This window comes from Marmota monax, unplaced genomic scaffold, assembly GCF_021218885.2.
Source record: "Marmota monax isolate L192 unplaced genomic scaffold, Marmota_monax_Labrador192_F-V1.1 WCK01_AAM20220418_F8-fsc00039, whole genome shotgun sequence".
Classification (NCBI taxonomy): Eukaryota; Metazoa; Chordata; class Mammalia; order Rodentia; family Sciuridae; genus Marmota; species Marmota monax.
Window position 1 is genome coordinate 4,092,185 of NW_026693602.1, and position 26,987 is coordinate 4,119,171.

The window sequence follows — 26,987 nt, forward strand, 5'->3', positions numbered from 1 at the left end:
TATTCCTGAGGGTGGAGCCCTCATGGCCTAATCACCTCTTAAAGGCTCCACTTCTTAATACTATCCCATGAAACACCTGAATTTGGGAGGTGACACATTCAAACCCTAGCAAAGCAAGAATGTCTCATTTGAATGCTTTGCTCTTTGGGAAAGGGGGAAGTTCCTAGGATTGTCAGACATTTTCAGCAACGCAGAGTCTAGCAAACGCTGATCATCAGGGAAGGGAGGTCTATTTAGATGAACTATTTCCCAGATCTGCCCAAACCAGAGGTCATCAGATAAGCAGGTGGATGGGCTGTGATCACCACCAAAGACTCCATGTGTGCGGGAAAGTGAAACTGTCTAGGGATATAAAGCCTGGTTCTTGTGTCTCTGGCTTCACTTTCTTAAAACATTTGATCCATCTATTAAACGTGGATAAATCTCTGAATTTCGCCATGCCGGGTCCTCGAAGCTCCAAAAAAGCCTAATATAGGAACAGCTGTGGTGTGAATTAGTTAGTCTAAGCTTTTGGGCTGCTTCCAACTTCGCAATTGCTCATGACCTACAGGTCAAGGAAAGAAGTGATGTAATGCACTTAGCTGGGCCGCTTTAATTACAATGGAATGGAGAGGGGGAGGGGTCACAGGCGGGGACAAGTTTGGCGCATGACTTGCCCTAGGGATGCAGGAAACAAAAACATCTACAACCATTGGTTGCGTCCACTTCCGACCCTCGGATCTAGCTGCACGTCTGGAACCTTGAAACACACATTTCCTGGGAAGAGGGTGGCGCTATCCTCTCTGTCAACCTGAAACACAAACAGCGCACACAAGCTCACAGAGGCTGGCAGCGTCCTCCCTGCTGGGATGGGCGTGGGGCTCAATGCTTGGCACAAGGTCCCCAGAAGGCTCCAGCGAAGCCAGCTAAGGCTGCTGGGCTCGGCGCGCAGAGTCCGAGGAGGATCTGCGCCTGTGGAAACTGGTGTCACCCGGGTTCGCTCCAACTGAGCCGCGCTGTCGTCATTCATTCGCAGTGTCCGGAGCGTCCTTCCAGAGGAAGCTGGGCTGGCCGCTGGTGCAAGTGGCCCTGAGAAGGAGTGTTAACGCGCGGCGTACTCGGGAGCTCTGAGCAGCTAGAGACCCAGGCGGCCCCGGAGCCGGAGCTGCCGGAGCAGCCGCGCCCCAGCCGGGCTCGGCCCTGACCGCGGGGACGATCCACTCGCGTCGCCCGCAGCCCTGCCGCCGCCGAGCGGGATCCTGGGACCAAGCCACACCACTTCCTCCTCCTCCCGCTCTCCATCCTCCTCCCGCTCCTCCCGCCGCCGTGGGCCGGAGCCGGGCTGCGGAGCGGCGGGCCTGGGCGTCTGCGGCCGCGGGCGCGCGGGGGGCGGCGGCGCCGAGGGGAGGATGCTGCTCGCAGCACCCGGGTCCTCGCGGTCCTCCCGGGCCGCCCGCGGGGGTTTCGTTGTGGCCCTGGCGCCACGGGCCGCCCCCTGGTGAAGTCGCTGGTGCCAGCCTCACCTAGCGGGCGGGCGGGCGGGCGGGCGCGCGTGTGGCCGGGAGTACGCGCCCGTGCGTGCCAGTGTGCAGGACCCGACCCGCGGCCCCTTTGTGCGTCCACCGTCGGCGGCTGGGACCATGTGGGTGAACCCCGAGGAGGTGCTGCTGGCCAACGCGCTGTGGATCACGGAGAGGGCCAACCCGTACTTCATCCTGCAGCGGAGGAAGGGGCACGCCGGCGACGGAGGCGGCGGTGGCGGACTGGCCGGTAAGGACCTCGGCCGCTCCCTGCGGGAGGGAGACCGCGCACTGCGGCCCCGCCCGCGGCTCAGGGCTGCGGGCCCCGGGGACGCCGCCTGGTCCCCCGGGTCGGCCCCCGCCCCGCCAGGGTGTGTGGAAGGCGTCGGGAGTTGGGATTCTCAGACTGGGCGAGGGATGCTGCCTTTCTGACCCTGTCAGGCAATGGGGTCTTCGCGTGCTGGGCGCCCCCTTAGTGGGCGATGTTGATGAGAACCAGGATGAGTGAGTCTGGGGCGGGGGGAGCCTCAGCCCTTATGAATTGAATACGTTATTCCCTCCCCCTCCCTCCTTTAAAAAACATCACTTTACATGTGGAAAAGAGAGATGGAATGGTTAATTTTTACTTCACTGTCTTTACTGGCAATAGCAGGATCAGGTATAAAAACACTCTTTTGTTTTCAGGGAAACAATCAGTAAGGAGCTGATGTGGTCATTTCCTATATTAGTTATGACCGAACAGAATGAATAAGGAAAAAGAAATTCTTTTGTTGCACCTAATTAGGCATTAAACAAAGCGAGTGATCTAGTTCTTTTGTAAAAAGAATTGGCTGTACTACCGCATTTTAACTAAATGCTATTATTACCTCAGTCACTTCTTCTCTAACCCCCTCACAAGGTATTACTAATGTAACTAACTGAAGCCATGCCATTTTCAGGATTATAGTATCAATCATACCCATATCCCAAGTAGTGCCATATCAGAAAGATCTTCCTTTATAAACTAAGTAGCACTTGGCGGGAGGTTACAAATAATCTTGAACTCATACTAGAGAAATTGATCCTTCCCTTCCCCTCGTTAGAGTGAACAGAACTGGAATACTTTTTACAGTGAACAAGTTAGCAGAAGATTCAGAAGTTTAACTAGGAAAGAGGCTACAGAAGAAATGACCTATGACCTCTTTAGGCTGGAGACTATTTCACTCTTTTCAGAGTTTGCCTGCTAGGTAAATTGCTTTCACAATATCCTGCTATGAAATTAAAAAAAAAAAGATCTTGATATGGTATGTATTTTATTGTGAATATATTTATAAACTGGATTTCTCAAGATTAAAATTCAGGAGTCATGTGGTACAGTATATACTGGCATATGTTTGAAAGATTTTGCTAGTACATCTGATGGCTGATAGGCAATCTGATTTTTTTGCACTTTTCAACTAAAAGAAAATCTGTAACACTCTAGTGCCATTATGGAAATACTGACTGGTGAATTCGAATCAGAATTTTCCAATTCATTTTGTAGGCGTTATCTGAGTATAAACTTTAGTGTGTAACTTGCATATCTAATACTGGGATTAGCCTAGATAGCCCTTCTTTAAACTCCAGACAGCAATGTGGATAGTTTATCATAATAACAAAGAACATATCCAATTGGTTAACTCTCTTTGACTAATATCCACTAAGTATTTATTTTCCCCAGTCATTTGCAACAGAATATGAACACTTCAGGGATGTAAAGCCTTCTTTTTCTACTTAAGGTGTTTATTGTATTCCTACTGATAGAGTTGTAACTCATTACAGTCTACTGTAGTGACCCATTTCTCATTTTGTCCACTTAGAGTCTTGTCATTGATGACTTATTTTAGATAGTTGAGTTTTTTTAATTAAAAACTCAAAACTATTGCACTTATTTCTGAAATAATTGAAATTATCTTCCTGAGTGCAAATATTCCTGCCAACAAAAGCTTATTTTCAGCCAACAGAGGTAAAATGTTTGGTCTGATAGATTAGGATCATGTTCAAATGTAGTAGTGACATTTTAGAAATTGTTGTATATAGCCTTTTTTTTTTTTTTTTTGTACCAAGGATTGAACCCAGGGGCACTTAACCACTGAACCACATCCCCAGCCCTTTTTATGTTTTATTTTGAGACAGGGTCTTGCTAAGTTGATTAGGGCCTTGCTTAGTTGCAGAGACTGGCTTTGAACTTGATCCTCCTTCCTCAGCTTCCCTAGCCACTGGGATTATAGGTCTGGGCCACCATGCCCAGCTTATGATGTATATAGTATGTTCTAACTCTAGTGTGAATTCATTTATTCATTCATTAACTTACTAAATCATTTACAGGTTTTTTTTGGGGGGGGGCAATTTCTGAAGTGTCGGTGTCATGAAACTCACAGTCTAAAAGATCGATGCTGAAGAAATCATCACATAAATTAATATAAAATTACTGCTCTGTGGGGTCCCAGCAAAAAAAAACAAAACAAAACAAAACAAACAAAAAACAGAACTCAGTCTAGTTCAAATGGAGAGTTTAGTGTAAGGGCAATTTGGAGAGATGGTTTATCAGAATCAGTGAAAGGCTTAGTGGTGGGAAGCTGTTATCACCTCAGGCCTGAAAAACAAGAGGCAGGGATGATGTTACCAGAGTCCATTAATGCTGGAGTCCAGGGAGGAGGAGCTTGAGCCCAGAGGAAGGAGTCAGCCCTGCAAACAGACCTCAGCCAGAGGAGAGGATGGGCCCTGACTGCTTGTCTCCCACACTCCCAGCTTCTGCTGTGACTTTTGCCAGCAGAGCCCATTAGAAGCCAGATAGACAGGGCATCCTAGTGATGGGGTCTCTTTCAGGATTGATTTCCTCTCCTAGGGATGGACCTGGGAGGTGGGGGGTGGGCAACTGAAAATGACCAGTGCAGGTGTCACAAGGAGAGGAACGTGATGGGGTTGGAGGTGGGGGCAAAGAAACAATTCCCTGAATAAGTGACTTTTGAGCTGAGAGCTGAAGAAGAAAGAGAGAGGCTGTGAGGAGAGGAGGAATGAGCAAGAGTAGGGTATCAATTGTTGGAGATTTTCTGGAAGATCTCAGCACTTTTACATAAGGTGCATTATCTGGACCAAGGTAACAGTGTCCATCAGGAAACGGATGATGACAGATAAGTGAGGAAGCTGTCCAGTGTGAACTGGCCATGTGTGGTCATTCTAGTGCTCAGTAAGATGTTAGCACAGGAAATGTACAAAAGAAGGAGCCAAAGTAAGAACGCTGCCAATTTTTTAAAAATCTAGCAATTCTATTCTCAATTCCAGCAATGTGCATAGGTATTGATGTTATGGAGCCTTCTGTCCTGTGTGGACTTTTTTATTTAACCTTTTAACTGAGATTTCACATGCATACTGAAAAGTGCACAAAATATGATGTAGAGTGCTGTAATTTATCACAAGGTAAATATTTTGCAGCCAACACCAGGATGAAGAAAACTAGAATATTGCCAATGACCCAGAAGCCCCCCATCACCACTTTCACCCACCCTAAAGGTGAACATTTCCTGATGTTCTTGGCAAACACTTCCTTGTTTTTTTGTTTTTTGTTTTTTTGACAGTGAATATATCCCTAAACACAATATGTTGGGCTTGACTTTTTGTTTTTTGAGAAAGGAATAAAATGATATCATAGAGTTTATATTTGTGCTTGGACCTTTCTGCTCAGTGTTGTTGGTGATACTCATAAATATTGTGGCCTGTGGTTAGAGTTTGTTCACTTTTCTCTGCTGTATGGAAAACTGTGACACGATATTGTACGATTTATGAATCCCCAGTTTATTTGCTGTATTGTTGGTGAACCTTTGGGTGGTCCCTTTGGGGGCATTATGGACGACGTGGCTCTGGTCACTTTTGTGCATGTTTCATGGTACCTGTGGCTGGATGTTTCTATTTGGTTCATATCCAGAAGAGGAATTGCTAGATTATAAGGATGCATGTAGTGTCAGCTTTAGTAAATAATCCCAAACTATTTCTAAAGTAGTTGTACCAATATACTCCCACCAGCAGCATCTGGGAGTTTCCCTGACTCCATATCTTTGCCAACGTTGTCAGTTTTCATGATTTTAGTCATTATGCTGGTTTTGTAGTAATATCATGTTGTGAGGTTACTTTGCTTTTTTTTCTGACTGATGAATTTGAGCTCCTTTTCTTTTGTTTATTGGCCATTTGAAATATTTTGTGACATTATTGTTTAAGTCTCTTGCTCATTTTCAACTGGATTTTTTATATTTTTCTTATTGAATTGTAGGATTTAAAAAAATATTCTGGATATGAACCCCTTGTTGGTTAAATGTGTGGCAGGCTCTTCCTTCTCTTGCACGTCTATTCAGGTTTTTAAAATTTTAACATCCAAATCCTTTATAGGTTTTGTTTCCTTTATGTTACTGTTTTTTTGTATCCTGAGTGTTCAGTAAGTCTTTTCTTTCTCTGTTATATCTTCATCTATATTATTTTCTAGAAGGTTTACAGCTTTATTTCCCAAGTTTATATTTAATATTTGCTGGGAATTAATTTTTGCATATTGTATGAGGCAGGAGTCAAGTTGTATTGAAACACATTTTTTTTTAAATGATCTTCCATTTGATCCTGTGTATCACCGTCATTAATCAAGTATCCAAATGCGTATGGTCTGTTTGGAGCTTTCTGTTTCTTTTGTTTGTTGTATATATTCTTGCACCAGTATCACACTATAGTTTTGTAACATGAGGTTATATTTAGTAGATCAAGTTCTCTTGTTCTTTGTTTTTGGATAGTCTTTGACTTTTACATTGATATAATATTTTTAAATTATCTTATTAAGTTCCACCAAAACAAATCAGTATCAACAACAAAAACTTAAACTATTGGGATTTTGATTGAGATTACATTATCTGTAAACAAATTTTATAAAAATGGTCACCTTTTTAATATCAGGTCTTCCAGTCCATGAAAATGGTATACTCCTCTATTTATGTAGCTCCTTGAAAAAGTCTCTCAATAAGGACCGGGATTTCAGTCAGTGATAGAGCACTTGCCTCACATGTGGGAGGAGGCTCTTTTCAGCATCCCAAAGAAATAAAAACCTTTCAATATTATTTCATAGTTTTTCTGTGTAGAAGTTGTAGCATATTACTAGATTTATTCCTAGGTGTTTGGCATTTTTTTCATTAGTTGGATATTGTGTCTTTTTTAAAACTTATTTTTATAATTCTTTTTTGCTAGGATATAGAAATAAACAGTAGTTGTTTTTTATATTGACCTCACATCCAGGATGTCACTAACTTAGGAAATGAATTTTTGTGATTTATCTGTAGATTCTTTAGTATTTTCTAAATACAAAACTACATCATCTGATAATATTGGCAGTTTTATTTCCTACCTTTATGCTTTTTAAGAATTTTCTTTGCCTTCATATGCTAGGTACAATTGTGAATTGGTGCGTTTATTGTACATTTCCTTGCCCATTTCTGGGTCTTAGAAGAAAGACTTTGAATGTATTTTCATTAAGTATGATAATTTTTGTAGATATTTTTCATTTTAAGGGTATTCCTATCCCTAGGTGGCTAAGAATTTTTGATTATATGGATCCTGATTTTTTTCAAATGCTTTTCTGTGTTTATTGAGGTGTAATTTTTCTGTTTATATGATGTTGACTTTTTAACTGATTTTCAAGTGTTTAACCAAACTTACATATGTCGAATATCCCAGCTTGACTATATTTTTTTATGTTCAGTATCATTTTCTAACCCTTTATTTATACTTTTGTGTTTTTTTAGATTGGCCTGAAGTTTTTCTTTTTAATAACATCCTTGTCAAATTCTAACACCAGGGTCATATTGGCCTTAAGAGTGTACATTCTGTTCTGTTTTCTGGAAGGGTCTCTGTGTTATCAGTGTTATTTCATCCTACTGTGTTTGGCAGAACTCATCAGTGAGGCAGTCTGACCTTGAAGTTTCCTTTGTGAGAATATTTCAAATCCTAGATTCTATTTTTTGAATAGTACATCAAAATTTAAAAAACTGAAATACCTTTCATTTACTCTTAATTATAAGTCATATATTTGTAGGATTTATCCTTTCATCTAGATTTTCAAATCTATTAACATAAATTTGTCAATCATATCCTCATATTTTAAATGTCTGTGGAATGTACAGGGATGCCACCTTTCTGTTTCTGATATTGGTTATTTGAACCTTCCCTTTCTTAATTGTTCTTTAAGGAATTTATAAATTTTTATGTCTTTTAAACAATCAGTTTCTGGATATGTCTATCTTTACTGTTGTATATTTCATTAATTTCTGTTCTTATCTTTATTTTTTCTTTTTAATATTTTCTTTGTATATAAATTGCTGAGTTTTTTTCACATCTTGAATTATGATACTTTGGGGTTGGGGGTGTAGCTCAGTGGTGGAGCACTTGCCTAGATTGTGTGAAGCTTTGGGTTCAATGCCCATCACCAAACCAAACCAAACAGAACCAAACCAAACAATAAAGTGCTTAGTAAATTGATCATCAGCCTTATTTTCACATGCATTTTAGAACTGTGCATTTCTGTCTCAACATGACTTTATCTGCATTCCACAACTAAATTTTGATGAGTAGCTTGATGATCATTGCACTCAAAATAGTTTCTAATTTCCATTTTCTTTTCTCTTTTTTTTAATCGTAAGTTATTTAGATACATTTTTTTTTTATTTTCAAACATGCAGTTAGAAACTGTAGTCATATCTTATATGGTTTCAGTGCTCTGAAATATATTGACTTGTTCTATACCCTGCTTGTGGTTAATATTTTGTAATGTTAACATATTCTGCTTGAGAAAAACACATATATTGCAATTGCTGGTTAATGATTTATGATTTATTTATATTCATTTGATCAAGATGAGGGCTTGTGATCAAGTGGTTCATATCTTAACTAATTTTTTAATCTTTTGGTTCTGCAGTTATAGAAGTTATATTTATTTTTTTATTTTTTTAGTACCATACGATTTATTTTTATTTTTTTTTAGTCATACATGACAGCAGAATATATTTTGACATATAATACATACATGGAATGTACATACATTAATCATAATGTCTATTCTATTCTGCTGCTAGAAGTTATATTTAATTTTTCAATTATACCTATGGTTTTGACTATTCTTAGAGTTAAGTTTTTGTTTCATATGGTTTGAGGCTGAGGTATTAGGTGTATATATACTTATAATTGTAACATATAATTTCATAATAATAAAAATGGGCACTTTATTATTATGAACTATTTATCCATGTTCCCAGAGTTGCTTAACACATCATTATTATAGTTAGAAAGGATTGATTTGTTTTCAGTGTTTGGTATCTTTTCTATACTTTTACTTTCATCCTTTATGCATCCTGTTTTTGGATGTGTCTTATAAATAGTTGTTTGTTTCCTTAATTCCTTTTGAACATATTTGCCTGATAATAGGATAGTCAATGTACATGTGACTTGGTTTTTCACCTATTTTATTAATTAGTTTCTTATAACATATTTTAATTCTTAACAACTTTTTGACTCAAGAATGTGTAATTACTGCTGTTCTTAAAGTCTGTGTTCAGTTAGATTTTCACACATTTATAATTTTTGTTGTACTTTCTTCTTCCATCTTTGACCTTTTTTTCTGGAATTGTTTTTTTACTGTCTAAAAATATCCATTATTCTTTCTTTAGTGAGAGCCTGTTGGTGGAACATTTTCTCAGTTTTCACATGTCTGCAAATATTTTCATTTTTGAAGTATATTTTGGTGCTGAATGGTTGGCAGTTAATTTTTTTTAAAGCATGATCAAGGTACTATCTTCTGATTGACATGGATAAGTAAAATCTCACTGCAAATTGTAACTACTTTGTAGGTCATATGTCTTTTTTCTTTAATTGTTCTTTTCTTTTCTTTTTTGGTGCCAGAGATTGACTCAGGAACTCTTAACCACTGAGCCTCATCCCCAGCCCTTTATTTTTTTTATTTTGAGACAGAGTCTCACTGAGTTTCTCAGGACCTGCCTAAGTTGCCAAGGCTGATTTTAAACTGGCAGTCTTCCTGCCTCAGCCTCCAGAACAGCTGGGATTACAGGTGTGCGCCACTGCGCCTGGCTCTTTAATGGCTTTTAAGATTTTCTCTGTGACATTTGTTTTCTGTCATTGTATTATGGTCAAGATATTTGTGGACTTTTAAAACTGCTATGTGGAAATAGTATGATTTCTTTAATCTTTCTTACATTGGTTTTGTAAACATCTCATCCCCACTACCATTTTCTCCGTTTCTCCTGACATTCCAATGACATGAATATTTGATCTTCTAATTGGATGTACTATGTGTACTATCTGCTGATTTTTGTGTTTTGGTTCCAAGTTACCATTTTTCAACTATATTTACTCTCCTTTTAAGCTTGATAATTCTTAATTTTTTTAAATTCTAAAATTTTTATTTGTTCATTTTTATAATTCACATTTATTATAACATTCAATTTGTTATCATTTTTTGAGTGAGTGTAGTTTTTTTAACTTCATAACTTTATATTAACTTCAGTATCTTGAACCCATATACATCTCTTCTTTTGTCTGTTATTTCCTTTAGTTTTTATTCATGCTATTAGGTCATCCTTTATGCCCTGTGACTTTACTTTTGATTATGTACTGACTATTGAATTTCTACTTTGTAGAAGCAATCTGAAGCAGAAGATGATATTATTTTCTGTAAAAGAGTTTTTATTGTTTCCAGTTGGAAACAAAGATCACTTTAAATGATGGATTTCAAAACTAAGCTGTAACCTGGGTGTTTTTGCCTACTTAAGACTATAGGAGGGGGCTGGGGCTATAGTTCAGTTGGTAGAGTGCTTGTCTCTCATGCACAAGGCCCTAGGTTCCATCCCTAGTACCACAAAAAATAAATAAATAAAAATTAAAAAATAAAAAGATTACAGATGGATCATGGGTTCAAAGCCAGCCTCAGCAAAAACAAAGCACTAAGCAAATCAGTGAGACCCTGTCTCTAAATAAAATGCAAATACGGCTGGGATGTGGCTCAGTAGTTGAGTGCTCCTGAGTTCAAACCTCAGTATCAAAAACAAACAAACAAAAGATTGCACTTAACATTAGAGTGCATCCCAATCCCAAAAGAAGGAATTGTTCCTTCCCTACCTCTTTGGTGGCACTGACTCCTGTTCTGGTCTGTCCAGTCCACAGTTCTCTCATAAAGATAGGGGGAAGATCATTGGAGTAGAGGGAGGAGGGATGGGAACAGGGAGGAAGGTGGAATGAACTTGACAGAATGACACTGTGTACATGTGCAAGTGTAATACAGTGAATTCCACCTTCAGGCGTATCTATAAAACCCAATTCAATACAAATGCATAAACAAACAGGAGGAAGTCCAGTAGCATAGAGGACAGAAATGGCAGAGGGAAGAGGAGCATGAAAGAGGAAGCACTGGAGCAAATTAAATTCCATGCATGTATGATTATGTCAAAATGAGCCCAACTCTTATGTATAAATACAATGAACTAATTAATAAAAGCATTAAAAAAAGAAAAAGAACATTTAGAATGTCAGGGGTTCAGGACCCCCCTCTGGAAGAGACACATGCCTTCCAAAATAATAGTTGTCTCAAGGGCGGGGCTCTGCAGCTTCCCTTTCCCCCAGGTGAGATAATCTGTCTCTTTAATTATTTGATATTTTGAAGTACATTTTGTTCAGTTGTACAGATGTCGTCCGTGGTGGATATTGGTTCAGATCGTTTTGTCATTCATAAGGTAGGTGCTATTATTAACCCCGTTTTATACAAAAGAAAACAAAGGCTTTACAGAGATCCAGTGACTGGCTGTAGGTTTCCTAGCAAATAAGCGGGAGCCTATTTAATTTTGTATTTATTTAGTATTTTTTAAGACTAATTGTAATGGCATATGTTAGTCTTATTTTCCTGCCCCAACCCCACCCACCATGAGAATCTTTTAAAAAAATTTAAAAAGCTGTGGACTCCTTTACAAAAAAATGACAGCTTCAAAACTTGCCACAAAGTTTTAGGAGCTTCATGGATCCCTGGTGAACTAGAACCTAAGGGCTTCAGGGTAGGGGATGTCACCAGAGATGGAGGCAATTTTCATTACACAAAATCAAAAGTGTGATTTCTTCAGCAAACTATCCTGACTGAAATGAGCTTGAGGACCAGCTGTATTTAGAGTGCTAATTTGACAGAGAAGTGAAATAAAGAACAGGCAAATTTCTGCTTCTGGCCATTACTGACTAGTGATCAGAGCTGAATGAATACATTTAAGAGAACTGAGGACAGACATGGAGGCCATAGGTGCAGACTAATTAAGGCTGAATCGAATCATGGCATCTGAGCTAGAGTGATGGAGACCTTCACAAGTAAGGGAACTCTTCATTTGGCAACCAAAGGTCTCCCCGTGGTAAGAGAAAAACAACAGAGCAGTGTTCTAGAAACCCCAACTGGTAAACAGGTGCTTGTTATAGAGTAAATCCTTTCATCTTTCTGAGTGTTAGCTAAGTAACTACCAGGTGCACTAATTAGTAAATGTTGTCCCATTGTATACAAAAACAGTTGAATTTTGTCTTAGTCCCTAACGGAGCTTAATGTCATAAGTTGCGCATGTAGGGAAATCTGTATCTGTGTGTAAGGCTGGCTTATTAAACTTGCATAACAAGCAAGTGCTACTAGCCAGAAGCAGGAGTAGCCAAGAGCAGATTTTGCTTGCTTTATTTAGGAATTCCTCCTCCCTGTTATTGTCAACTTCAAGACAGCTTTACTTATTCCCCACATCAAGCTGTCTTGAGACTTTGCCTTGTTCCACAAAGAATCAATAAGAACAAACATGCATCATTTGTGTAGGATTTGAGATGACTTTTGACATCTTGGTATTTATAAAACTGCTCTCAAAACTCAGGCAAGAGAAAAACTGCTCCAAGCTTCCCTAAAGACATGTGAGGAATTTGAGAGGTTGAGGCAGATTTCGTGTTCTAGGAACACTGCAGATACTGTCCTGGTTTGCCATCTTCACGCCCAGGCAGGACCTGCTTTATGAAGTCAGGTTGGAAATTATGGTAGGATTCCCAGGCTTGGCGACAACCTGGTCTGTAGTGGTGTACAAATCAGGAATTGGGAGTGTGGCATCTTATCATTGCTGTGATGGTGGCCACCAGCTCTGGGCCTTGGAGGTGGAAGCCCATGCATGCCTGGTGGCCCCGTGGTGTGCAGGGAACACCAGGGGCAAACGGGAAAAGCTCGGGGCTGCTCTTTGCATAGCTTTTTCGCGGTCTCTCACTTCGCTGGGCTCCACTGGATTCAAATCACAGTGCTCCCATCACCAAACCTGTACTGTGTGAAGTTCTTTTTCTGAGTTTGACTTTCTTGTCTAAAATGTCACTTAATAACCTTTTGGCACCTGTTGTGAAGAGTCCCTCCTTGCCGATGTTCTCCGTGGGTGTCAGGAGCCACAGGTCCCCACTCACCCCTGGGCGTGGTAACTGAAGGCTTCTGCGTTCAGAGATGTTGCACTTTTCACAAGGATGCTGCTAAAGCCAAGGGATGTTTGTCTGATGGTCAGGCAGCTTAACAAGTCAAGTCAGTGTTGGGGCTTTTTGAAGAAGACATTTTGACCAGCAGCCTTCCGTTTCTGTCTCGCTTGGTCCTTTATCCCTTACCCAGTGCCCCTTTCCCTCCTTCCTTACTCCCATTTTTCCTTCCCTCCTTCCCTCCTGAGCACATTTTAAATACTCCGTGGGTGGAGAGGGTCAGTGTTTTCCTCTCATTCTCCCCGATCCTTCCTGCCCTCCTCTCTTCCACCTCCTTTCTCCCTCTTCTTGCCCAAATGCTTCTCTCTGATGGTGGCAAACTGGGGTCACCTGGGAGAGGACTGGGTGGGAGACGGAGGAAGGCTACTTCCCATCTGTCCGTCCCTCTCTGTGTTATATGGTTGTATTAGAGGAGTTTGTATTTGGAAAACACGGTTAAACCAGACCACCGGGAAGAAGTCATTATCCCACTTTCCTCTGGCCAGTTCCCCCTCCTGTCAAGTGCATGTTCTAAGGGGCTCAGGCTGGTTATTTCTTTCAAAGCGTTCCGCAGTTGCCTCTGGCCTCCAGATTGCTTCAAATGGCATCTCACAGCTTTGCTGTTAGGTTATTGACACATCTCTCAGGGAGCCCTGGATGGCTCAGTTTCCTAGCTGTGGGATCCATTCAGGAGATCCACTGTGCTTCTCCTGTCACCGGGACATCTGGATTAGGAATTTTCCTGTGGATGACTTGGAGAATATTATGCTAAGTGAGATAAATCAATCCCCAAAAGCCGAATGTTCTCTCTGACAAGTGGATAATGGGGTAGGTGGCATAGGAAGAAGGAGGAACTTTGGGCAAAGGAGAGGGTGGGAGCAGGAAGGTGGTGAAATGAGATGGACTTCATTACCCTAGGAACATGTATGACTGCACATTTGGTGCGACACTACATCATACACAACCAGAGAAATGAAAAGTTGTGCCCCATTTGTGTACAATGAATCAAAATGCATTCTGCTGTCATATATACATAATTAGAATAAATAAATTTATTTAAAATAAAAGAATGTTTGTGAAAAACTAAAAAAAAAGAAAAGAAAGAAAGAAAGAAATTTTCCTGTGGATGAGAACAACAGGAATCTTTTGTGTTTGCATACAGGGAGCGTGAGGCTAGGTGAATAGGCCCAGAGGTGACTAAACCTCTCCTTTCTCTGTAGACTTGCTAAGCAGCTGTTTGCCAGAGCGAAGGTCATGAGGGACTTGGACTGCTTTCACACCTTCAACCAAAAACCGTGAACTCTGCCCACCTAGTTGTGTTTTTTATTTCCTAGATTATTTGCCTTTGATGCTTCTTAATAAATAAAACTATATGTTTCAATAGTACAAATGAATTTTGAAATTTTGGGGCTAACCTAGGAACTAAGATAGTCTTTAGTAAAAAATAACAGGACTTAGCAGATTTACATTTGGGCTCCATAATTGAGGCATAAAACGAAATCAGTAATTCATTTACTCTTTTTTAAACCAGATACTTTTTATCACATTATAATGAATAATGCAGGATACATTATTTTTTCTAGAAGCATCTTTGTTATAAATTTTCAAATCTGTGTGTCCTAAAGCTAAATTTCAAAACATGATTGTTATTGTAGTGGCATTATTTTGTTAATGAACAATTACATTTTTAAAAAATTAGTGTTACAATTAGCATAGAGTAGAGGCAGAAGAGATAACATTCACTGAAATGCTTCTGTGTTTCAGGAATTCTGCCAAGAAATTTTCATACCTCACCAATTTGATTTTCATTAAGAACCTTGTAGGTTAGCTATTATACCCTCTGTAACAGATGAGGAAACTGAGCACGCAGAGAAGTTAAGTGTCTTTCCTGAGGAGACGCTGATAGGAGCAGGCTGAGGCTGGATTTGTACTCAGTTTTGACTGAGTTTGGAAAGAGAGAAGGACGAAAAGGGGAGATGAGGAAAAAGAGGAAGAGGCCCTCAGAGTGCATTCTTTGGTAAACTAGGAAATTGAGGCAAAGTGAGCCCCAGTCTTGGAAGTGAAACCTTGTTTGTGAGATGAGGGGACCTAACAGAGTCAGTCAGTACCTTTTTCTGAGTTTTGGTGTCACTGGCTAGTAGCTGTCATGGGTTACAGTTATACAGCTCCATGCCAGGGAGGAAGTCTGTAATCATGTCTGGGCTTCCCAAAAAAAGCTTTCCAGAGTTGCCACATTTCAAGCCTTCTAGTTCAGCTCTTTTGGGGACCACAGTATGGATCCATTCCAGGATTATGAATTTCGCATCCTGAGGAAGATTAGACAGGTACCTGTTTATAGGGGTATCCATCCAAGAAAAGAAATGTCTAGGTGTATCCAGAGAATGGTCAATCTCTGAAAAGTAGTGTCTACCAAGAGGGGAAAAATATAAATGCAATGTGCCTCATTGATTTTTATTAATGTCGTTTGTGTTACATAGCATACAGACTTTTTGTAAGTATCATTTTTTTTTTCTTTTGTGGACATTATCAAAGTTTTTGTAGGACCATTATCCTAAAAGGGTCCAATTAAAATTCGAAGCCTCAAATTGTTACTTTCCCCTCAACTTCCTAATAAAAGTTATCGTTTCCCCTCTGAACCTTCTCATCCTGAGAATGGAAACTGAGAGGCTACCCTGTGATCTAGCAAATAGGAATTGTGTCCAGCTCTCTGGCTAGCTTGTAACCTGGCTCAATTTATATCAGTCTGTTTGCTGGCTTTTGTTTCTGTAAACCAGAACAGCTGCTTTCTTCAGGATCAGGGGAGAGAGAGACTAGCTATTTCTCTCCAGTTTTGTACAAATTGCATTAAATTCATTTTTTCATCATTTCCATTATTTGCTTATTTATTATGTGGATGGGCAATGGAATCTGTCCATCCGGGATCCATGCTGGTTCCCAGCGTGGCTGCCAGTAACAACACAACTTGGGATACTTCAGTTGCTTTTCAGTTTAGACATTGGTTAAACTGATGGAGATTTTAGAAGGTCTGCAAGTAGATATAAGATTTGTAGACTTAATAGTGAAGTATATTTTTTCTGGACTTGAGGCATACCCCTTTCTACAGCTTCTGAAAATGGATTATGATTCAAAACATTAGAAGCCAGTACCCTAAAGTCTTGTATTATTCAGCTCTGAACTTTCCACCAAAGATATTTTATAAATTAATTGTTGTGCTTGCAACAGGATTGGTAAAAATTGGAGAAAGTCTTATACCATTTCCAGGTAAGTTTTTGGCCTTTCAGCCAGTTAGAAATGTCCAGTTTGCTGTATATTATTTAAACAATAGGAATGTAAACTGTTTTTGACTACAATAATAAAATTGTTTATGATCTCTCTTACTCTTTTTTTTTTTTTGGTATCAGCAATTGAACCCAGGGGTGCTTAACCACTGAGCCACATCCCCAGGCCTTTTTATTTTTTATTTTGAGACAGAGTCTGGCTGTGTTGCTTAGGGCTTCGCTGAATTGCTGAGGCTGGCTTTAAATTTGTGATCCTCCTGACTGAGCCTCCTGAGCTGCTGGGATTACCTGTGTGTGCCACCATGCCCAGCTTACTCTGTACTAATACCCACATGTGGCTTCTTTAACTGTAGTTCTCAGTTTCTTATTGTGGGGACAACCCAAGAGGTGTGGGGGGGGGTGGAGAGAGAGGTGCCCCTCTTCCCTGCAGAACTCCTCCCAGGGCCTCACTAGGATTCTCTGTAACACAGAGCACAGAGCTGTGACAGGTGGTATCTGGCTCCCCTGGTTAACTCTCCTTCCTCATAGGAGCATGGAGAGACACCTGGGGTGCAGTGCAGAACAGTGAGTGGCCTTGCCCTTCTGCACTCTGAAGCTGACCCTTCTGATGCTGAGCCGCATCTGGTGCGTTTCTGACTGGACAGCAGGGTTCATCGCTAGGACCCATGCACTGCTCCCTTGAACAGCTGTCAGGAGGCTCATCACAGGATAAGAACCTCTTTCTTTCTTCCTGGCCTTTGTTTGGCAGCTGGACCTCTACTTTCCCAGACACTGCCCTGCAGGAGTGGAACCTGTGATTCCTAGAAGCTGCCACCTGTCCATCCACTTTAACCTATTTATCTGCTCCCGCCTGCTCAGCTGGCCCCCTGCCTGCTCCCCCTCACCCCCAACACCCAGTTTCCCCTCCCCCTTTGACCCCACTTTATATTCCTGGTTCTATAGAGTTTTAATGAGGAGTCAAGTCCTTCTGATTTGTAATAGAGTTGTAAATTTGTGAGCCATTGTCTTCAGAACTCTACTGACCTTGTTTGCCCACACAAGCACCTTGTGGTTTTCACAAATCAAGTCGCACCCTAATAGAAATATGATCCATTCCCTTTTCTTAGTGCTCATAAAAACTTTGGTTATCTAGCAATAGACACCTCTTACTTTTGTTTTTGTGTTCATTTCAGGGATTGCACAGGGATTACGTGCACTTGGGTATTTAAGCTGCACAAAACCTTACTGCGTGTGTTGTTTTACCCAGAGACTCCTAACCACTGAGCCACATCCCCAGCCCTTTTTATTTTTTATTTTAAGTCAGGATCTTAGGGCCTCACTAAGTTGCTGAGATTGGCCTTGAACTTGCAATCCTCCTGCCTCAGCCTCCCAAGCTGCTGGGATTACAGTCATGTGCCACTGTGCCAGGCTAGTGTGTGTGCTTTAAGTAAAGGCTACTTGCAGGTTTTTATTTCTATTGTGCTTATTATCCACTTTCATTAAAGTTTAGATTAACACAGGATTTTATAAAGTCTTTAGATGAATATATATGTGTGATTATATATGCATTTTCATTATTATTGTTATAATTTGTGGTGCTGGGGAGGGAACCCAGGGCCTCACCCATGCTGGGTAAGTGCTCTATCTCTAAACTGTGTTTTTCCCTTATTCTTTTTTAAAAATCTATTCTTCTTGTATATACATGACAGGAGAGCATATTTTGACATATTATACATACATGGAGTATAACTTATTCTAATTAGAATCCCATTCTTGAGGTTGTACATGATGTGCAGTTTCACTAGTCATGAATTCATATGAACATAGGAAAGTTATGTCTGATTCATTCTACTGTCTTTTTTATTCCCTTACTCTTTCATTAAAAATATTTTTAATTATAGATGTGTACATTATCTTTATTTTATTCACTTATTTATTTTTATGTGGTGCTGAGGATTGAACCCAGGGCCTCACATGTGTGAGGCAAGTGCTATACCCCTGAGCTACAGCCCCAGCCCCTCCTTTACTCTTAATAGGCAGCTAGATCTTTGTCTTAAGAGGACCCATAGTAATTAATGCTTATGAAGAATGAAAAAGCGTATTTTCAAAACCTTTAGTAAATATAGGCAGAATCTTAGGGGATAATCTTTGAGAAGACCTTGGGAATGTCCTTCAAACACAAAATAAATGTTAAAGAGAGCGTGTGTTCTTATTTGAGATTATTTATGGCAGATAGAGTTTGATAAAAGCCTGTTTATCCTTCATTGTAAATTATATTTATGGGGAAAGAGTTTAAACATATGTGATTGATAAAAGACTTTCTAGAATGGAAGGGACTTAGTAATTCTGTCTCCTAAATGTGTGACTATGATTTTAACTTCCTTAAGACTGTTTTCCTTCTGAAAATGGAGTGGTTTTCTTACCACACCATGTGTTTATTGTGAGGAGCAAATGAGATATTGGGTCTCTGAAAAAAAAAAGGGGGGCTGATAACTTTATTTTTCAATGCTCCTGGCATTGAACCCAGGGGCACTTAACCACTGAGCCACATCCTCAGCCTGTTTATTTAGAAACAGGGTCTCACTAAGTTGCTTAGGGCCTTGCTAAGTGGCCGAGGCTGGCTTGAACTTGCAGTCCTCCTACCTCAGTCTCCCTAGCCTCTGAGATCACAGGCATGTGCCACCACACCTGGCGGCTAGTCAGGTTTAACATGGTAAATTCCCAGATGTAGTTCTGTCTTACCCAAGTATCTTTCCTATGCTCAACCAAGTTGGAACAAGAAGTGCCAGTATCAGAAATCTACTAGGCAGCCATCAGCTCTGTGACAGCAGGAAGCAAGTGAGAATAGTGTGTCAGTAGAATAGCCTTGTCCTCAGGGAGCACACCTTCAACGGGAAGGAAGAAGAGAGAAAGGAGAAAACCACTGGTCAGAGTACATTGCCAGCCCATTTGTTTTCCAGTCCAGGTGAGGCAAAATGGCTGTTGCTTCTTTCTTTGGATATAGTTAAATGGGTTCTTTGTACATCACGTGGGATTAAGTAGACAGCGTGGGTAGATCTGTGGACCTTGGGAGTTCAAGTTTTTTTAGATTCCCGCACCTTCTTAAGAGTTTGTTCGTGCCATTCTGGGACAATGGAAACAGAGAAGCAGAGAAAGCCGGTCTGTTACCCGGAGGCCATCTGTCTATACTGCCCGGGAACAATCTGAAAGACGCTGGCTTTGGGTAAATGAGGGAAGTATAAACCCATGTGATTCATCAGGCTTTAATGTCTAGCTTAATGTTGTCGGGTGTTTTGATGAGTTGAACAGACATCAGCAATATCAGACTTTCAACCATCCAAAGCCTGGAAGGCTCTAGAACACAATGCTCAAAGACATTTCTTTGGAGAGACTTGTTTTTCCTGGGCAAGTCTAGGCCTCATGCCAGCTAAATAAAGGAAGGATTAGTTCCTGGATATTTAATAACTCCTGGCATTTAAAAGTCAAATAATTATTTTGAAGGGGAGTGAGGAGGGATGGGATGGAGGAGAGAGGGATATTGCCTGTATTTTAAAGGTCATTTTCCAAAACTTTTGAATGCTTTACCACACAAAGAAATGTCTTTCTCCAGATATTTTGAAAAGTGTAGCCCTCCCAGCCTGTCCTTTATTTTTCCACCTTTGGTAGGGATACAGTTTGTTTTTATAGAGATATAGTACCACAAACAATGTTTTGGGTTTTCTAAGAGCAGGAGGTGATAAATGGAAACCGACATTTGACTCCAATGTCAGAGAAACAATCAGGAGTGACAGGGAAGGAGAAGTGGGGGAGTCTATGCCCTATGGAAATAACTGTCAGAAGCCGCTGTTTACACTATAATTGTATTGTGGTATGTCACCATGATGCAAAACATTATAGTTTTCAAATACATGTTGTTGGTTGAATTGTATCAATAGGAATGTTCTTTTCCTGTTATTCACTCATTGCCCTGAAATTAGCCTCAAAGTATTACTGATTCAAACAATCACGCTTGCCATCTGGTTTCCTGATAACAATGAGGGAATTCTGGGGCTTGGTGGAGTATCCTAACCCTTGGTACAGATGGCCCTGGAGGAACTGGTTTTGACTGGTAATCGTGTGTCTGATACTCCTGAACCAAGACCAGATTTTATTTCAGCTAATTAAATACACTGAATGAGGCAAGAACTGAGCAGTGTTTCATTTAAAACTTCTAGAAGGGGAGTGAATAAGTAGTAACAATGTCCTAGTTGGGAATGGTATTCTGATTTCCCCAAAGTCTTCTGCAATTATATTTGAGGTTTCTGACATTAGTATCTAACTGTTCATGTAGAACGTATTTGCAGATTTATATGTATTTACAACTGCACAAAGATAGCTATCAATGTTTGGCTTTCATTCCAACATGGACAGGCATATGTCCATGGAGACTTGCTGTTCTGGAAGTCAGCGGGAGAAGATTAAAGCATAGTCTGCCCTGAACCTCTAAATCCCATTTCCCTGTAATAACTTGGAACCTATTACATATTATACATTATTCATACATTTATCAGTACACTGTGGAGTTTATGTTTTCTACTGGTTCTTCCTCTAGAGACAGCAGCCTAGTGTTTAAGAGTATAGACATGTGGTTAAGAACATGGCTTTAGAGCCACTACCCAAGCAGGTCCTACCCAGAACCTTGTGCAATTATAAAAAGGTGTCCCTTCTAAACTGGGCCACCAGGAAGTTCAGCCTGCCAGGCAGAGGTGAGGATAGATATATCACCCAGTGCTTTGATGCCCTGCACAGACTGCTCAGAGGTGTGGAATAGTTCTGTGTCTGAAATTGAAACTCACTTCTCACTCCAGACTGGTGTGATTGGGGACAAGCTGAATTCCCGGCCTCGGTTTTCCCATCTGTAAAATGAGAATAAAGGTAGTGCCTATGTATTGAGGTTATTTATATTGGTAAACATAAGGTGTTTAGAATAGCATGCAAAACCTACGGAGAGCTCAAGTTCTGGCTGGTATCATGAAGAGTTAGAAAATGAGGAGTTGGTGGGTGCACACACTGTGGCCCTCGACTTCATTCTCATTCTCTGGGGCTGCCTTGACCCCAGAGTGCAAGCTTGAAGTAGTCATTCTTCTTCCTGGATTCAGCGTGCTGCTTAAGGAACATTTGTCCTCGTGATGAAAGAAGAGAGGATTTGAGTTAAGGGGACTTGGCTTTGAGACTGACTTCTACCGGCCTCAGTTTTTTCAGAGGTAGAAAGTGAGAAAAACATCTGCTCCTCAGGATCTTTACAGAGATCTCATGAGTAATGAATCGGGATGCCCTGAAGCACTGTGCAGATGTTCGGTGCTTTTTTGGTGTGTATGTGTTTTGTTTCTGCCTTTGGATCATGTAGGGTTTTAGCATAAGTATTCATTCCGTTAAGACAGGCGCTAGCTTGCAAAACGTTTATGCTTTTGTGAATCAGTCACTTTGGTGGATTCAGAAACTTTTTTAGTGAGTAGTCAGAGGACAGCTTCTGGATTTTGACAGTGATTAGTAATCCTAATCACGTATGTAATAGCGGTTGAGTGCTTTCTGAATGTCTGGTACTGTGAGAGTACCCTACACCTGTTCTCTCATTTGATCAACAATGGTAGCACTATTATTCCTGAGTGGCATAGGAGGGGACTGAGCCTGAGATCACTCATCCTGTAAGTGCTAGAGGTGGTGGTGAGTGCCCTGGGCAGTCTGCCTTGAATCTGTCTAGGCTCTCTGTAACTAACCCTCTTAACCTCTGAATTTCAAGAACATCAAACACAAGTTTAAATGGCTCCATGGACTAAGAATATGGCTAATCATCTTTGGATAAGGGACAAGTATCATTTAACTTGAGTTCATTGCGGCCAATCAAGTACTGCCCACCAATTGCTTGGAACAGCAGCTGCCAGTATATTCAGGGTGGACAGTGGTTGTTCGAGCAGTGACTAGGTCTGTCCACACTGTCTCCATTTGGGGTTGAGAATATCCGTTGTTGGCATTCATTACCTGGATGTCCAGCTCCCTGCCATTTTCATGCATTGGTGGCTTTAGATACATGTCCCGTTTCTTGGTATCTCAGGTAGACATTGCACTCAGATTCATTATTTGTCAGGGTTCTGAACGTTTCATATGATATACAAATTTCCCTTGGTTCTGACCATTGAAAGAGGAGGGCTTTTTATTGTTCAGGTGCCCTTGGTCTCAGAGTCACCAACCAAACACTTCAAGCTATAGATTGTCAGAGTGGACTGATTAGGAAGTTATTCATTCTTGTCCCCTGCAGGCTTACTAGTCATGTCAAGGACTAAACTCTCAGAAAAGGCTTTTTAGTGCCTTTATTCAGACTAGTACTTAAGGTTTGAATCTCAATGAAATCCTAGGAAGAGACAAAGTGGGTTGTTACTGTTTGGATGGTTAATGTCCCTATGAAGTGCATATTTCAGTCTTGGTTGCCTTCCTGTGGTGCTGTTGGGAGGTGGTGGGAACTTTAAAAGGTGGGGTGTAGAGGGAGGAAGTTAGGTCATTGGAGGTGTGCCTTGAATGGGAAAGAGGACTGGCCCTCTTCTCTATTTTTCTCCTAACCCACTATGTGCTCCCACCATGGTGTACTCTCTTGCCACAGCTCCAAAGGCAACAGGGCCGAGTGACCATGAGCTGAGACCCCTGAAGCAATGATCCAAAATAAATCTCTCCTCCGCATAAGTTGATTATCCAAGGTATTTTGTCATGGCGATGCATAGCTACATAACACACAGGTGAAGTTTTTTCTGCCCATTTAGCCAGGAGTCTATGTGGGGAGAACCTAGTTCCTGCCACTTGCTAAATATGTTGAGATTTGGGGCCTCGTAGAGATCACAAGAAAATGTCTGGGAGGTCATTTGTAATATCCCTTCAAAACAGTGCCTGACCAGATCTGAATGAAGTACTTGCTCAAGGGAATTTTTACAAGGGAATGTGGAAGTTAAAAAAATCAAACCAACCAACCTGTGCTGCATTATTATTTTTTATTTTATTTTGAAAACCAAAACGAAGGAGAATTCCTCCTGTCATATGAGACTGCAGTTACCCTAGTGTCTTTGTTGGGCTCTTTGCTATTGTGATGGATGAGTTAAACCTTGAGAACATGGGTGAATGTGTTCTCATTTTCATGTCATCAGAATCTTCCAACATCAGTTAAAACTCGTTAATACTTTGGGCATTTATTCAAACCATGTATCATTAACATTTTATGAGTACCAAATCAGCTAATGCACATCTTGACCCACACTGTGTTTATGAGAACATCAAATTCTGAAACCCAGTTAAGGTGGTTTTATCTTGTTGTGATGTAAGACCTTGAATATCAACCAAGAGAGAGGATAACCAATTAATGGCAGTTATGTAGCTGAGGTAAATGAGGACGGAGAAAAAAAAAATCCAGATAGAAAATCCAAAAAGGGGGAAGGAGTAAGAATTAAGAATAGAAAGGAAAATAAAACATTGCCCAAAGGATTTCACATGGGCCCCAGAACAGGACGAAATTTTTTTTCACATACCATTTGCCTAATTTTTCATCAAAGGAAGTAGATTTCAACCTTTTCTAAATTGGCTAACTTTAAATGAGTTCAAAGCTTTATAAGCAGTATTTCTTCCATTTTATAGTTTAAAAAAAATTCTTGATGTAACTCAGACACTGCTAGAATTGGAGAAGTCTATTTATTCTCCCCTTATATTGGAATATGGCCAACATTCCTGACTAATGCTGAACATGGTATCAAAAGAATGTGTGTGAAGTATGTAGCCAGTGACCTTCACAAATCTCTGAACACATTGCCCTGGGTGGAAGTGTGTTTACCACCTTACATTCTTATTAACTTGAGGCCAGTGGGATCTAGTGGTTTTAGCTTTAGCCTTGGCAATAGGCCAAATATCAGAATTACTCCCTATATTGTTCCTGCAAATGCTTTAAGATGAATGTGCTGAAAACTCATCTTTTTCTGGCAGACTGAGTTTTTTTTTAATCTTTTTTTTTTTTTCCTTCAAAACAGCGCTTGACCAGATCCAAATAAAAATAATTGCACAAGGGAGTTTTATAAGGGAATACGAAAATCAAAACCAAAACCAAAACCCTGTTGCATCAGTATTTTTTATTCTGTGGAGAAATGTTTTAGAGTAAACTAATCTGCTTCAGTGCAATTAAAGAGAAATAGTAGATATACCAAGATCAGGCTGACCACGCTCTCAGGCGTAGCCTTCATTTTTGCCTTTGTTTTTGGATTGAACCAGGGGGTGCTTTACCCACTGAGCCACATTCCCAGGCCTTTTTTATATTTTATTTAGAGACAGGTTCTCACTGAGTTGCTAAGGGCTTCGATAAGTTGCTGAGGCCGGCTTTGAACTCCTGATCTTCCTGCTTCAGCCTCCTGAGCCAATAGAATCACAGGCACATGCTGTCTTGCCTGGGCTCATTTTGCCTTTTTAATTCTCTGGCTAGTTTGTTGCTCATTCATCCCTTTGCTCACTTCCTCATTTGTTCACCAGATATCGGATGCTTATCACATTGAAAAACATGGGGCCTCTCCCTCTGACTGAGGTACTTGATTCAGCAGGAATCTGCACAAATGCTGAGCACAAAGATCACTTTATTGGTTTTGCTAAGAGTCAGAGAGACAGAGGCTTTGAATGCACATTAAAGTACATGTGCCCTCAGTGGAGAAAAATTTGTGCCAAATTGGGGTACTGTCACAGAATGGTCACACTCCCATCCTAGGCTATGTGCAATTTGAAGCTCTGTCTCAGGCTGGGGTTTGAGAACCTGGAATGGATACAGGAAAGGGGCTTGGGCCTGTGACGTAAGGGAGAAATCAAAGGTGAAGATCCTCAGGAGCCGAAGGATCTGACCCCTCGGAAGAATGAAAGTCATGGCCAAGAGTCTTCCACTTGGACAATGAATAGAAACCCTTACTGCTTTTCAAACTAATGATAGCCAGTTAGGTGTTAACTAATTCCAGCTGTGTTTTGCCCTATAGGCTCTAAATTTTGGGGGGTCTGCACAAACTCAGAGTCTAGGTTCTCCCTATAATTTTAAACTTTGGTATTTTTCATTTTTATTATGGTGTTAATACAGACACAACCTTAATTCAGGTGTGTTCTGTGTGGTCAGAAGGATCACCTTAAGATTGACTGCTGACACCCAATTTGAGTTGAGTTAGCACTTTGATTTATGATTGTGTTGGTTCCATGTGAGTGGTTATGAGCCACTGAGGAAATGGCAGAGGCAACTGGAATATGTACATTGGGGCAAAAGAAGTTCAGACGGCTCCTGGACTCTGAGCCATGAGCTGGGCAAAGGAGCCTAAGGGGTAGAAAGAGACCCTTGTCCCTCTGAAGCTAGAGGCTAACATTTGATTAGACCAAGATCCTCTGGCTTGATCATCAAATTGACCACGTGATGTAAGCTGAAAAGCTTTGCCAGACCAACCCCCTAATGGGAAAACATGATCTTGCTTAATACTTCCTAATTCTGAGGGAAGTCCAGCCCTTTGGATCATACACATTCTACCTAATCATGTAAGCTAATAAGGACTCCTACCTTTAGCCCTAGAGGTATATTTCACTCTAGAGATAGCCTGAGAATGTTCTCTGTTCTGAGAATGTTTATCTTCACCATTCACTTTCTAATGAAGCTCTTCCTCTTTGCTAAGAGAGAGTAAAAAAATGTTTTTTGTTTTTTTTTTTAATTTTCACTTAGAGCACTCTGATGGTTTCAGAGTGCTCTAAGTGAGAATTTCCTGAATTTTATAGACAAAAAACTGTAGTAGAGTAGCTATCACATAACAAAATACAGTATGCTGAATTCAAGGGAACTTGGGCTATGTTAATTGCTTTCTACAGTATTCCTGATCCAAGTGACCATTTAGTTTCGGCAGTACCACTTCATCTTTCACAAGAAGTTAATGTGGTTATTTCAGACCTATATTGACTTTCTAATTCTCCTGCATTTAAGGTGTTAAATTTATTTTGCAGTGCAATATATAATTGCAAGTGTGCTTAGAGCATACTAAATTTGTGCTTGGTTTTATGTTGGTGTGGAGTCAAGTAACACCATTTTAAGAAGAAGTGGTACTGAAAGATTTTGTGAGAATGATTCTGCCTTCAAGGTCAACAGGTCACATTTGGGAAAAGATTAGGAAGGAAGCAACTGCAAATGATAAGTGTTCACAACTCTTGTGAAGTCTCCCCCAACTTTTGAGGTTTGTTAATGGTTTATTAATATTTTACACAAAGAACACCTCTGGTACAGTCACAAAGACACTTTTTAAAATCTAAATAAGTTTTGGATGATAGTGCATTCACATAGTTCAAAAATCCAAATATACCAATATATCCAACATTCTAAGTGTATGCAGTATAAAATCACTCAGTTTCATTACCCAGCCACTCATTTATCACCCTGTCTTGTTCACCAGTGTTTCCATTCTCCCAAGATGCATTTTACATGTACCAGCAAGTACCAATATCAAGTTCTACCCCAGCCCCACCCCCAATATTCTGTACAGAAAGGTTTTTCTGCATCATGTTTTTTTAAATGAAAAATGTATCTTCCTGTATCAAAACATAAATGTCTTTTTTTTTTCACTTTTTATGGTGGTTGTTATTCGATTATAGGACAATGTTGTCATTATTTAACCACCCT

At 40.4% G+C, this 26,987-nt stretch overlaps 1 protein-coding gene across 1 annotated transcript in view; it reads left to right on the forward strand.

The window, feature by feature from the left end:
• Window positions 1-1,518: 1,518 nt before the first annotated feature.
• Tbc1d9 (TBC1 domain family member 9) overlaps window positions 1,519-26,987 on the forward strand; it is a 109,237-nt gene continuing 83,768 nt past the window's right edge. Inside the window, exon 1 of the mRNA XM_046459558.2 lies at window positions 1,519-1,749. Coding sequence (XP_046315514.1) covers window positions 1,620-1,749 — 130 coding nt within the window. The 5' untranslated portion in view covers window positions 1,519-1,619. The remainder of the gene's footprint in view (window positions 1,750-26,987) is intronic.